This window comes from Carlito syrichta, unplaced genomic scaffold (assembly GCF_000164805.1).
Source record: "Carlito syrichta isolate Samal-C Ts95f unplaced genomic scaffold, Tarsius_syrichta-2.0.1 Scaffold301555, whole genome shotgun sequence".
In the NCBI taxonomy this organism is placed as follows: domain Eukaryota; kingdom Metazoa; phylum Chordata; class Mammalia; order Primates; family Tarsiidae; genus Carlito; species Carlito syrichta.
Genome location: NW_007245651.1, coordinates 408,483 through 422,336, shown reverse-complemented (window position 1 = coordinate 422,336; position 13,854 = coordinate 408,483). Strand labels below are relative to the sequence as shown.

Here is a 13,854-nt window from a genome sequence, read left to right as displayed (position 1 = left end):
GGGGGCGGGCCCGCCCTGGGGAGCGTGCCGGGGGTCCGCTGGGCTGGAGAAGAGCGGGCGTGGGGCGGAAGGTGGCGTCGGCCGCCTCGGCCCCAGCCTCTGCGCCGTCCTGGCCGCTCGTCACACCGTGCTCGGAAAAAAAAAAGTATCGAGATGTGGGTCCCAAGGGTCGGGCGGCCAGGGCTGTGGTCGCCGCCGGAATCCCGCTCCGAGTAATAATGCTAGCGACGATGGGGGTACTCGTGACACCTACGTCTTGAAACGCCTCTTGATGATCTGGCTGGGTTTGAGGTGTGGATCTGGAGAACCCCATTTTGCAGATGAGGACACTGAGCTTCCGAGAGGCCCGGATGCTCGCCCGAGTCTCTCACCCGTGGTGGGTGGTGTGCCGTTGGAACCTAGACCTGTGTCTTTCCAATCCCAAAGGCTTTGCTCTTCACCGTTAGGCCTGACCGCCACCTCCACACTCTCTTTCCTGTGCCCGTCTCATTTTCTCCCCCTGGGTCCTGTCCCCACGCCGGAATCGGGGGAGAAAAGCCAGACTGCTGGTCGACTTCTGTCACTTACCATCCCCACCTTGTAGTTGACGTCCCCAGGGGAGCTCATCCCTGTAGCTGTCACTCGGCCTCCTAGATGTCAGGCTCCTTAGGCCTGTTGGTTTCTCTCCTTTTCCCTAAATCCCGTATCTGTTGGCTTCCACTCGCCCTGCCTCTCAGCCCTCTTCGAGTGGAGGATTTAACAGGAGGAACACTCCTGAGATTAAAGGGGCCTTTGTGATGACCATTACCATATATTTGATGGTTTACAAACTACAGACGTTTATTCTTTCACGGTAATGGAGCCCAGAAGTCTGAAATCAGTTTCACTGGGCCCAAATCAAGGTGTCAGTAGGGCTTTGCTCCCGCCACAGCTCTAGGGGAGAGTCTGTTTCTTGCCTCTTCTAGCTTCTGCTGGCTGCCTAACTCCAGCCTGTGGCTCCATGGTCCTGTGGACTTCTGTGTCCACCTACCTCTGCTCTTCTGTTGTAAGGATACCCGTGATTACATTTAGAGTCCACCCAGATAATCGAGGATAGTCTCCCCTTCTGAAGATCTTTAGTTTTATCACTTTTGCCATATAAGGTCACGTTCACAGGTTCCAGGGCCATCGACATATTTGGGACCGATTTTTAGCTTACCACATCCTAGTTCCACCATGTAAGCATACCATTGAGATAGAAACCTAGGAGCAGTCCTAGACTACTCACACTTAATCTAGTGGGTCACCCTGGTGGTCAGAGTTTTTTTTTTTTTTTTGAGTTGGAGTCTCACTCTGTCACCCAGGCTGGAGTGCCGTGGCATGCTCACGGCCACCACAGCCTTGACCTGCTGGGTTCAGGTGATTCCTCCGCCTCAGCCTTCCAAGTAGCTGGAACCATAGGTGTGTGCCATCACGCTCGGCTAATTTTTTTGATTTATTGTAGAGATGTGGTCTCGCCAAGTTGCCCAGCTGGTCTCGTATCCCTGGACTCAGGCAATCCCCTCACCTTGGTCTCCCAAAGTGCTGGGATTACAGGTGCCTGGCGATCAGAGTCTTAAGTTTCTCAAATGCTTCTCCATCGCTACTGCAGTGCCTTATATCAGGCCCCATCATCTCTTGCCTGGGTTACTGTGTGGCAGTGGCTTACAACAGGTGTCAGCAAGTGTCATCTGTAAATGTTAGTAAATGTTTTTAGCTTTGCAGTCATAAGGATGGAGCTACTCAGCTGTGCCCTGGTAACACAAAAACTGCCATAGAAATACTTAAATAAATGGATATTGTATTCCAGTGAGGCTTTAATTAGTGAAACAGATGGCTGATGAGATTTTGCCCTTAGGCCTTATGCTCTTCTAACTTTTGCTCTATACTTCTGTTAGAATGATCCTCTTTTTTTTTTTTTTTCCTTGAGTTGGAGTCTCACTCCGTCGCCCAGTTGGAGTGTAGTGGCACGCTCTTGGCCAACCTAGCATCGACCTGTTGGGCTCAGGGGATCCTTCCGCCTCAGCCTTCCAAATAACCAGAACTGTAGGTGCACACTACCATGCCCGGCTAAGGTTTTTGATTTGTTGTAGAGATGAGGTCCTGCCAAGTTGCCCAGGCTGTAATTGAACCCATGGGCTCAGGCAGTCCACTCACCTTGGCCTCCCAAAGTGCTGGGAATACAGGCTTGAGCCACCATGCCCGGCCGAATGATTCTTTCAGATACGAAAATTCAGTTATTTTATCTCTGGTTAAAACTGTTCCTTGGCTCACAGTTACTTTCAGGAAAGTTGTTGAACACAGCATGGCAACATGTTCTGGTATGCTGAAAAAGTAAGTTGTTTGTGGTCAGGCAGACCTAATTTAAGTTCCATGCACTTTAGTTATTGACTAACCACCTTTCTTAACCTTCCTGTTTCCTCATTCAGCAAACAGGTTATTAATCTCCCAGAGTGTTATAAGACTCAAATGAGATAATAGAGGCATACCAAATGGTACATCTAGGCACATGTGAAGGAACGACTTGCAGTTTTGTGACTTGGCCATGCTCCTTGCACTTCTTGTTGTGCTTTATGTTTCCACTGCTTGTGGTGTGCATACCCATCCCCTCAGCCCAAGGACCCCTCATCTTTGAAGAGTTAGCTCAGACTTCTCTTCACCATCTCCTCAGGTAGAGTTAGAGCTGCTGGACATCTGTAGCATTCATTACCCACTTGTGATGATTGGCCTCTTTATTTAACTTCCTTATTAACTCTTCTGCTATATCAGGAACCTCTCAAGGTCAGCAACCAGTGTTAGACTCATGTTTGCTCTCCCCCAGAGTCTGGAAGCACAGTGCTTGTCCTTGAGGAAGTTCTCAGTCAGTGTTTAGATGTTGTTTGTTGTGTAGACTAGACCTTTTCTAAATGGCTTTGCTCTGGTTGGTAGCATTGGTCCTTTTTTTTTGCCTCTTGTTTCAGCAATAATTAAGAGTTATTAAAATTTTATTGTCTTTCCATAGCCTCACAACAAACAACCCTTTGTTCCCCTTATACAGGAGAGGAAATTTGAAGGCACAGCAAGGTTACATAATTTGCACAAGGTTAAACAGCTCCTAAGTGAAAAAGGAGTTCTAGTCCAGGTAGTCTAGGTCTGACACCAGGTGTCTACTGTGTTGCATTTATTAAGTGATTATTTAAATCCCAATCTTTTCACTAGGTTGAAGGGGCAGCTTTTTTCCTCCCAAGCATTGTTCTGTTTCATTTCTTTAATTTTAGAAGTATTTCCTTAAAATTTGGTCAATAAATAAATGCATGTGAAATCAATTGGCAGGGATAGCAATACTAGAATAGTTATTTGAATAGCAGGTTTGTTATCCTCTAAGTAACCACGGTGCAGGCCCTCCCTATATGGCTCCTAAGGTGGTAGCATTTATGCATAAAACTTTTATTACAGAGCCATTAGTACACAGGTGATGTTCAGTTTCCTCACTGGTGAAATATTGAACAATTTGATTCAGAAATATTTTGAAACAATTTGGCAGGTGCTTGTTGAGGTCTGTGTAAATATACATGGAAAAAAATACATGCTCAGGTCTCTAGGGAACTGATGGGGGGTTAGGGTCCAGATGTTATGACAGATATTATCACAGTAAGTGTGTATGAAATGTTATAATAATGTTGGGTGTGGTGGTTCAGGCCTGTAATCCCAGCACTTTGGGAGGTTGAGGCGAGAGAATCAGTTGAGCCCAGGAGTTCACCATAGTGTAGGCAATATAGTGAGACCTTGTTTCGACAAAAAAAAAAAAAAGTAGTTGGGCACGATGTGTGTCTGTAGTCCCAGCTACTTGGAAGGGTGAAGTGGAAGGATCACCTGAGCCCAGAAGGTCGAGGCTGCAGTGAGCTGTGATCATGCTGCTGCCCTCCAACCTGGGTGACAGGGTGAGACCCTGATTCAAAAAAATGTTAAGCTAGTAAATAGTAAATATGTAACATGTAGCTCATGCTGTGGCGTTAGAAGATGGTGTAATTAGGGGGAAAAGTGTGAGTTATCCTGTTTTGCACTCCTGGCCAGATGCATTAGGAATATTCTTGGCATACTACCCTTCCTCCTGGTGGTGGCAGCCTTAGGCCGGCCTTGGAGCTGGGTGTGGTCTAATGTGGGCTGAATTTCAGCCCCTGCACCTCAGCCTTAGCAGATGTTTTTTGTACAGTGTACAAACTGTCCAGCGGGTTGTGGTAGCCATGGGTGGAACTACTTGAATGGTGAGTTCGCCATATGGACAAGATTTGCAGGGACACTCTAGATGGAGGGGGCAACATGAGATTCAGAGATGTGCAATCACGGTGTGCTTTGAGGACTAAGTGCTCCTCGGAGTGTTGCTTGTGTTCCTGAGTTGGTTTCAGATGGGGTTGGAGAAGAGGATGTTGCTGACTGTTGACCCCTTGATTTTGACTGAGTGAAACCCACGGTGGACCTGTGACCGCCAGAGCTGTAAGCTAATAAACTTGTGTTGCTCTGAGCCTCAGGTGAAATATTGAACGATTTTTTGGTGATTTGTTACAGCAACAGTAAGAACTTTATACAAAGGCCATGCTCAGAGACTTTAATCTGGAAGCAGTGGGAAGTCTCTGGGGGAGTTAGAGAATCCATTAAGTTGTAAAGGTTCTGGAGGCTAGAGGCCAAGTGGGAGACTACTGCTGTAGTCTGGGTCTTGGTCCTCTAAGAAGCAGATACGAAGATGGGATTGAGTGAATTGGAGTTGATTGGTTGTTTGAGACAGGATCTCGCTCTGCCACCTAGGCTGGGGTGCAGTGGCAGCATGATCACAGCTCACCCTGAGGTCAAGCAGTCTTCCCACCTCAGCCTCCCAAGTAGCTGGGACTCTAGGCGTGTGCCACTGTGCCCGGCTAAGTTTTAAATTCTTCTTGTACTGGGGTGGGGGCAGTCTTGCTGTGTTGCCCAGGCTGGCCTCAAGTGAGCCTCCCAAGTAGCTGGGACTCTAGGCGTGTGCCACTGTGCCCGGCTAATTTTTAAATTCTTGTACTGGGGTGGGGGCAGTCTTGCTGTGTTGCCCAGGCTGGCCTCAAGTGAGCCTCCCACTTTGGCCTCCCAAAGCACTGGGATTACGGGCATGAGCCACTGTGCCCAGCTGAATGGGAGCTTTACTGGGGGGAAATGTCTGTGAAGGCTGAAGGAAAGGGAAGGGGAGTAGGAAGGGAAAGGAGAGGAGGATGGAAGCAGGGGCGGGTAGGAGCAATGTCTGCATCCCAGTTATAGGAAAGCTGATGGGGAGTCCTTGTTCCAGAGTCATCTGTTAGAGGAATCCCCTGGCCTGCTGGCGTGAGCCTGCAGTACTGCTGAGCCCAGCCAGTGACTGGGAACAGCCCAGAAAATGCATGGATCTTTCAAGGTGGATCTATAAGGATGACAGCTGATCCAGTCAGTCAACTATGCTCCTGACAGCTGGAGTCTGGGTGATTTCTAAGGCTGTCAGGCAGTGGGTGTGTGTTGGAGGGGCTGGTGGAGAACTGGGGATCTAGGCTAACGGGGACCTGTTGAGCTAGTTGTCTTACTTCAGCAACTGTTTTCACTATTGCTGAATGACTCCTGAGATTCATTTAGACTCTTACCGTAATCAGTTGCACTCTATAGAAACTCTGCATTCTAGTCCTGACATTTTTTTAAAAATCAAAATTGGGTCTGGTATGATTTGATCAGGTTGCTTTTCTTCTTTTGATTGTAATAGGTGGAGCTTCCTGGAAAGTTTCAAGACTTTTTTCTCCAGGCATTATTTCCTTAATGAGAAATAGGTATATCAGAGAGTTGTGAGAAGTGTAAGAGGTGGGTAGGTGCTACCCATCCTGTTCTCCCTTCTGCTTCTTCCAGCTTTTCCACCGTCATTGGGAAGCCTTTGATAAGGACCATCCCTGAAATTTCTCTTCCCTGATTTCAGAAGAATGATGATATAGATTTTAGAGTAAATGTGAGGATTGTGGAGACAGGAGTGATTTTTTTTACCCCCTTCCTAAGAAAGTGGTAAAGGGAAGAGGAGTTATTTTGTTTGTAGGAATCATGGCTATCTCCTGTTGTGGCTTCTACATATTTCTTGGGATATAACTGAAAATATTCTAGAGTGACGTTGGCAAACTTTTTTCTGCAAAGGGCCAGGTACTCAGTAGGAGAAGTGAATGGTTATAGCTGTGGCCCAGTAAAACTTAGTTTACAAAAACAGGCGCAAGTTGGGTTTGACTCGTAAGCCGTAGGGTGCTGACCCCTTCCTGTTTTATAGCATCAGCAGAATCAGCATTTTCTTTTTCCTTGGGTGACCTTTTTTTTTTGAGAATATGGTGTATGTTTTACATTGTAATGGTTGATGGTAGAGTTTGGAGCAGTTTCATTCTTCTGAATTTCCCCTTGGTTAACAGGCTTTAGGAAGATGTGCGGTATTTTGTAGCCCACCTTGCCTGTGCTGTGTCTCTTGCTGAAAATTAGACTGTGTTTCCACTCTACTTCCTATAGGTGTTTTATTCCCTGTGAAAACAGCATTTTAGCTGGAAACACCACAAGTGCAAGGGTGGGCCACACTTAATATTAACGTCCTGCTGGAAGATTATCTTCTAATTGAGGTTCCTTGCTGGGACAGAATGTTATTTGAATAAACCGTTTTTCTAATGCTGGTACATTGATTTTGCTTGCTCTCCAGTGTCTGGAATGATTTGTAGGGATTAAGGCAATGTTTTAATATTTGTATTTTTGGTGTCTGAGGGCAGAGAGTAACCCTGCCTGGGCTACGTTAAGAATTCTAGGGAAGATGATGTGTAGATTGTAAAATGAAATACTACTGTCATCCCTTTACTGCCTAGAGTGTAATTTAAATAAATGAACCTCACAAATGCAGCTTTTCCCTTTTGTGAATCATGAATAATTTGGCAGCCTATTCCCAATTCTGAGCAGTAGTTTCTGCATTCACCATCTGTAATAAAATAATTCTTTTGAGCAGCTGAAATGAAATCCAGAAAATTGGCTTTATGCTAATAAGGAACATCAGTAATGAACATTTGAATAATGTAAAGTTAAAGAGCAAAATGTTACTTATTGTGGCTTCAAAGCGTGGCAGACGTTGTTCCTGATTATTTTGAAATAATACCCCTCCTTCAGTATACCTCAAAATGAATAGTTATCAGGTTGACTTTCATAGGCCACTAACTTGTGGTTAAAACTTTGAAAGATTTGTGCTAACAAGATATATTTCTCCAACTAATTTCAATCTTTTCTCCAAGTTGTGCATATAGATTAGTTTCATCATGGTCTGTGGTTTGTAGTCATTTTGTCCCTTATTTCCTCTTGAAGGATGATTGACAGTAACTTTTCTTCCTAAACTTGATGTGATTGGGGATGACTTATGGTGGTAACATTTTGGAGGTGAAGGATGGTCAATGTGTTTCTTGTGTGTGTGTTAATTTTCTACCTTATCAATTGAAATGGTTACAAATTTCTGTTTGATTCAGGACAGCTTCTTCAAGGCATATTTCCTTTCAGAAGGAGTGATAGTTTTTAATGAGAAAGCCTGCAGTAACAAGGATGAGCTGGGCGTACAGTGTAAAGAAAAAATAGTTATATTTTCAGACAAATGAATTACTCAGTAGGTTATTTTGTCTTACCTGACATTGTTCCCTTTTTTCTTATTTTCCAGATAAATGTAAATGAAATTACAAGATTTTCAGATTTCCCCTTGTCTAAGAAAACATTGAAAGGTAGGTATATTGTGCTCTTGGGACATGTTATTGGATTTCTTGGTGTTTTTGATAAATGGAAGAAGATTTAGAGAATTTAACCTAAAAAATCCTATTTTTGGCAAATTTTGATATCATGAAAACCAGTGAAAATAAGCAATATTCAAGTCTTAACAATCTGTCTTTCTCATTTTTTCTGGACTGGTTAAAGGACATTAATTTAAAAAAAAGCAGGCCGAGCACAGTGGCTTATGCTTGTTATCCTGGCGCTTTGGAAGGCCAAGGCAGGAGGATTGATTAAGCCTGGGAGTCTGAGACTTGCCTGGGCAACATAACAAGACCTCATCTCTGCAAAAAATAAAACAGTTAACTGGGCTTGGTGGTACATGCCTGTAGTCCCAGCTCCTTGGGAGGCTGAAGCAGAAGGATCACCTGAGCCCAAGAGGTGGAGGCTGTGGTAACCTGTGATCATGCCACTGCACTCCAGCCTTGGTGACAGAGTGAGACTCTGATCCCCCCCTCCAAAAAAAACAACATTCCTAGAGATTCTGAATAATTAAAATGAAATCTAGTTGTGTTAGTTAAAGTAAGCAGGGGAACAAACAAAAACATGATACCCTTTCTGTTAGTTTGCTAGGACTGCCATAACAAAATATCAGACTGGGTAGCTTCGACAACAGAGTACTCTGTCACCGTTCTGGGGGCTGAAAGTCGAGAACAGGTGATGGCAGGGTTGGTTTCCTTTTAGGGCCATAAGGGAGGGATCTGTTTCTCTGTCCTTGGCTTGCAGATGGATGTTCTCTTGCTGATTTTTTTTTTTTTTTGATAAATAAAAACTGGATATATTTATGGTGTGTGACACGATACTTTGAAATATGTATATGCTGTGCAGTGGCTAAATCAAGCGAATTAGCATATGATTACTTTATGTTTTTTGTGTGGTAAGAGCATTGAAAATTAGCAATTTTCAAGTTTATGGTATATCTTGTAACTAACCATAGTCACTAGGACATACAGTAGATCTCTTGAACTCATTCATTCTAACTGAAATTTTGTGTCCTTTGACCAACATCTTCCCAATCCTTCCCTTGCCCACACAGTGTCTATACTTCCTTTCTATGGGTTTGACTTTTTTAGATTCCACACAGAAGTGCGATCATGTGGTGCTTGTGTTGATGTGCCTGGCTTATTTTGCTTAACCTAATGTTTCCTCCACGTTCACGCATGTTGTCACAAATGACAGGATTTCCTTTTTAGAGACTGAGTCGTATTCCATTGTGCATATGTATCACGTTTTCATCATTCATTAATGGCCACTTAGGTGGATTCCATATCCTGGCTGTTGTGAATTGTGCTGCAGTGAACGTGGGAGTGCAGATAGCTCCCAAAGGATATAAAATCCATACTGATTTTATACCCTTTGGATGTCTCCCCAGGAGTGGGGGGTGCTGGATCATATAGTAACTTGCTGCCCCTTTACGTGGCTGTTCCCCTGTGCATGTGCACCCTTGGTGTCCCTTTGTCGAAGTTCCTTCTTTTTTTTCCCTTCTGTTTTATATATTCAGAAAATGATATGAAGGTTCTTATAAAGACACCGGCCATGTTGGATTAGAGTCCACCCTAAGGGACTGTAACTTAAACACTGCTTTAAAGGTTCCATCTCCAAATATAGCCACTTTCTGAGGTACTTGGGGTTAGGGCTTCAACCTAGGAATTTTAGAGGTACACAGCTCAGCCCTTAACACCATCCCACAGGGATTGTCTTTTTTTTTCAAGACAGGATTTCACTTTGTTGTACAGGCTGGAGTATAGCGGCATGATGACAGCTCACTGCAGTCTTAAACTTCTAGGCTCAAGCCGTCTTCCTGCCTCAGCTTCCTGAGTAGTTGGGACTACAGGCATGCACCACCATGCCCTTCTGATTTTTCTATTTTTTGTAGAGATGGGGTTTTGCTATGTTGCCCAGGCTTGAGTCGAACTCCTGACCTCCCGCCTAGGCCTTCCAAAGTGCTGGAATTACTGGGTGAGCCACCACATCTGGTAGGGATTTTCTAAGGTATCATTCTTCTTTCTACATGCCAGGTTTGCAAGAAGCTCAGTACCGTATGGTAACTGAAATACAGAGGCAGACTGTCGGGTTGGCTTTGCAAGGTAAAGATGTACTTGGAGCTGCCAAAACAGGCTCCGGCAAGACTTTGGCCTTCCTTGTTCCAGTAAGTCCATTTTTCATGTTGGTTCAGATTCTCCATCATTTTTATAACATGCTGTGCCTAGATGCAAATAATTATAGAAAGAGTTGTTTTCATGCTAGATTTCCCTGGCTAGAGTGCAGGCGTCGTCAGACGGGAGCCACATTTGTTTTGCACTCTACCACATTCCCTGAGCCCTAGCACAGTGCCTTGCATGTGGCGGGTACTCAGTAATGAATGATGAATGAATTCTTGTGCCTTGACAAGTCATTACATCCTTGATGGATGCTGGGTGCTCCACTGTGGCAGATAGAACAGTTCTGCTCTGCAGAAAGACTGGTGGAGGTAGCTGTTCCTGCTCTCACCCTTGTGAGCCTACCAGTGGCTTTTATACTTGGCACCCGTTTAGGATAAAGCTGAAATATGCTCAGTTTAGGGAGCTTTGGGGATTGTTGAGAGATTTCTGGGACATTAGTATCTGTCTTTTACAGCAGTAAAACAACAGAACTTCTTCAGAATTTGCTTATATCTTGGTTATGCAGTTGGTCTCCTATTTTTTTTATTCCTATAAAATAATTGGCCTAGAAAAATTTCATATTAGTCTTTGTTTCAAATACTGCAAAACCTCTTTTTAAAAAAATCCTTGTGCTTTTTCTTTCTTTTTTTAAGCAATGTCTCTTTACAACTAGAGAATGCAGTCAGTATTAACTACAGGAGCTACACACAAGCAAGTTTATTTTAATGTAGTTATTCAGAAAATATTTTTCTTAAGTCTGTTTTAATGGTCTGTAGGCTACATATAGCTTCACTGATAGCCAGTGTCTTGATGGCCTGGCTCTGATAGCTTCTGGACTACCATGAGGCCACTTTTCCCTTCTCTGTGAATTGGTGGTTGGATGCTTCTGATGGATGGGAGAAAAAACAAAATCTCTTCTTTAGGATTGGATAAAACTTGAGTGGTATGCCTTCCTTTGATTTGGAGGGGCAAGGTTGGATGTGGGTCAAAAAGCTCACTTCTCTAAGGACTTCCTGAACATGAATCTGCTGTGTTTTTGAGGTGCTGGAAGCCTTGTATCGTCTGCAGTGGACCTCAACAGATGGACTGGGGGTTCTGATAATATCTCCTACAAGAGAACTGGCCTATCAGACCTTTGAGGTTCTCCGAAAAGTCGGAAAGAATCATGACTTTTCAGCTGGTCTCATCATTGGTGGAAAGGTTTGTTCTTTTGTCCTTGTCCTTGCCTCTTTCCTTCTATAAACCTATGTTGGAGTACGTGGCAGTTGACAGGGAAGAGGTGAAGACTTCATTTAAACAGATAGACTTCCTATCAGGGACTCGTAGGGTGGTAGCACCTCCATGTGATCACTGTCATCTAGAGTCTGGTTGTCAATTCTGCATATCCAGAAGTCCATTTTTGTTAGGGTATTTTAATTGATTAGATTCTCTGAGACAGATTTACCTTAATCATCCTGTAAAGCTATTCATTAATATCCATTGGGAAAGATATTTCAGTGTGTAAACATTTTAATAAGATATCTATCCAAGATGCTGAATAAATCAGAACATTACTGTATCAGTAGCAGTGAAGGCAAGGAAAGTAGATTGTTTTGAATGTTTTACTTTAGGTCATGATGAGATCTGCTGTTTAATCTTTGTTCTACCATATAGTACGTATGGAATGCTTGGATCTGCTGGTCCCCACTAAACTCTGAGGAGAAATACTTGACTTCTTGAATTCCTGTGCAAACATGCACAAAAGATGAAAACATAGCTTTGTAAACCTTCATGTTTTCATGTACTTGCCACTAAACTTTAACAATTGACAACATTCTGTGTTTCTTTCCCCTAGCTTCTACTTATAAGAAGTGGTTCTTGTCTCAAGGAGAGAACCTTTAAAATGTAGAGAGCTTGACTCTTTCTTTCATTACACAAAGTGCAGTGAGTGTTGTCAGAATCTCTTTAATGCCCCTGGGTCCTGACTTACTGAGAGTAATTCCAGTTTAAGTCAGTTTTGACAGACCCAACAGGAAATCATGACTTGGAGCATTCATTAATGTTTTTTTCTTGGCCTCAAAATCTTGGGTATGATTAAGAACTCTGAGCTCTTTAGGTCTTCAGTTAAAGACTTTTATTTAGTCCAGAAATGTGCTGCAGAAATAGAAGTTATGTTTATTCCAAGAGTATCTAAACAGCTACATGAAATGCCATGTGCAGATGGTTTTATAGTTTTGTTACACAGGCTGCTCAGAGTGATGTGTCTGTGTAATCAAAAGAAACAACTGTTTTCAGGATCTGAAACACGAAGCTGAGAGGATCAACAACATAAATATACTCGTGTGCACGCCAGGTCGTCTTCTTCAACACATGGATGAAACAGTATCTTTTCATGCTACCAATCTCCAAATGTTAGGTAAGTCATGAATTTCTAATGAAGAAAAGCTAGATATAGGAGAGTGCCCTCATCAATTTTAATGACAGAATTGTTATGTTGGGTAAATGTTACAATTCAAAAACTGAGAAATAACCTGAAACTTCTGACACTTTGGGCTCTAAACCCAGAGAATACTACTAGGCTTTTTTTTTTTAATCAAGAGAAGAATATATGTGCTTTTCTATATGAAATTAGGCACTTTAGTATTAGGCATTGCCAAGATTTTTATCTAAGTAACACCTACTTCCGATAACTTGAAAGGGTCACATTGGCATTTTTTGGTTTATTTTGAGTCGTGCTTGTACTTTGTCACCCAGGCTGGAGTGCAGTGGTACGATCATGGCTACTATAGCCTCAACCTGCTGGGCTCAGGTATTAGGGCGCTCATAGCTGGGACTATAGGCACATGCCACTATGCCTGGCTAATTCTTTTTTTTTTTTTTGATTTATTGTGGAGACAAGGTCTTGTCATGTTGCCCAGGCTGATCTTGAATTCTTGGGCTCAGGAAATTCTCTCGCTTTGGTCTCCCAAAGTGCTGGGATTACAGACATGAGCCACTGCGCCCAGCCATGTTGACATTTTTTTTCTTTTCCTAAAAACAGAGATTTTTATTGCTTTTGGTCCACAGTTGTCATTTCACATTATCTCATAGTGAAGGGTCCCTGGAGGTGGGTCCCCGTGCAGTACTTGGCAGGGGGGTGGCAGGGGAGGGACGGAGTGGTGAAGCCTCAGTTTCCCCATGGGGCCCCCTGGCGAGGATGGGGCTCTTGGCTTGAGAGTCACGTTAAAATTCAGTCACTCATGAGCCTAAAATACTTTTTTTTTTTTTGGAGTCAGGGTCTTGCTCTGTGTGGAGCACAGGTGGTGCAATCATGGCTCGCTGCAGCCTTGACCTCCTGGGCTCAAGCAATCCTCCAGCCTCAGCCTCCCGAGTACTGGGGCTACAGGTGCACACCACCACGCCTGGCTCATTCTTAAATTTTTTGGTAGAGACGGGATCTTGCTATGTTGCCCAGGCTGGTCTCGAACCCCTGGGCTCAGGCAGCCCTCCCACCTTGGCCTCCCAAAGTGCTGGGATTAGAGGCGTGAGCCACAACTCCCAGCCCTAAGACACTTTAGGACCGTGGTCTGCCCTTCTCCAGGGGACCCATGCCCCCCTCCACCATCCCTGCCCCATTCTCCTGAAAAAAAAAGTATTTTTTTCACGAAGACTTCCTGAAACTGCCGTAGGTAGAGAAACCACAAACCGATCCCCCAACAAAAGGTAAGGGAAGGAGAAGAAACCGGAAGCCTTTCGTGGCCGGCCTCCCTCCCTGCCCGGGTCCAGCGCCCACAGCCTACCCAAGCCCCAGCAGGGGGTGGGAGGAACGCCCACTAGATCCGCCCTTCCCTCATCGTCCCCTCCCCGCAGAGGCTCAGTCCTGCAAAGGAACCCAGGTGGGATGGGAAAGCACGCCCCCCAGCCCACAGACCCTGAACAGGTTTTAAAAAAAAAAAGACAAAAGCACAGAAAAATCCTA

General features: G+C 44.2%; 1 protein-coding gene across 1 annotated transcript in view; it reads left to right on the top strand.

The window, feature by feature from the left end:
- Window positions 1-13,854, top strand: part of DDX10 (DEAD-box helicase 10) — a 273,197-nt gene that overhangs the window by 213 nt on the left and 259,130 nt on the right. Inside the window, exons 2-5 of the mRNA XM_021710807.1 lie at window positions 7,673-7,733; window positions 9,795-9,925; window positions 10,959-11,117; window positions 12,192-12,312. Coding sequence (XP_021566482.1) covers window positions 7,673-7,733; window positions 9,795-9,925; window positions 10,959-11,117; window positions 12,192-12,312 — 472 coding nt within the window. The remainder of the gene's footprint in view (window positions 1-7,672; window positions 7,734-9,794; window positions 9,926-10,958; window positions 11,118-12,191; window positions 12,313-13,854) is intronic.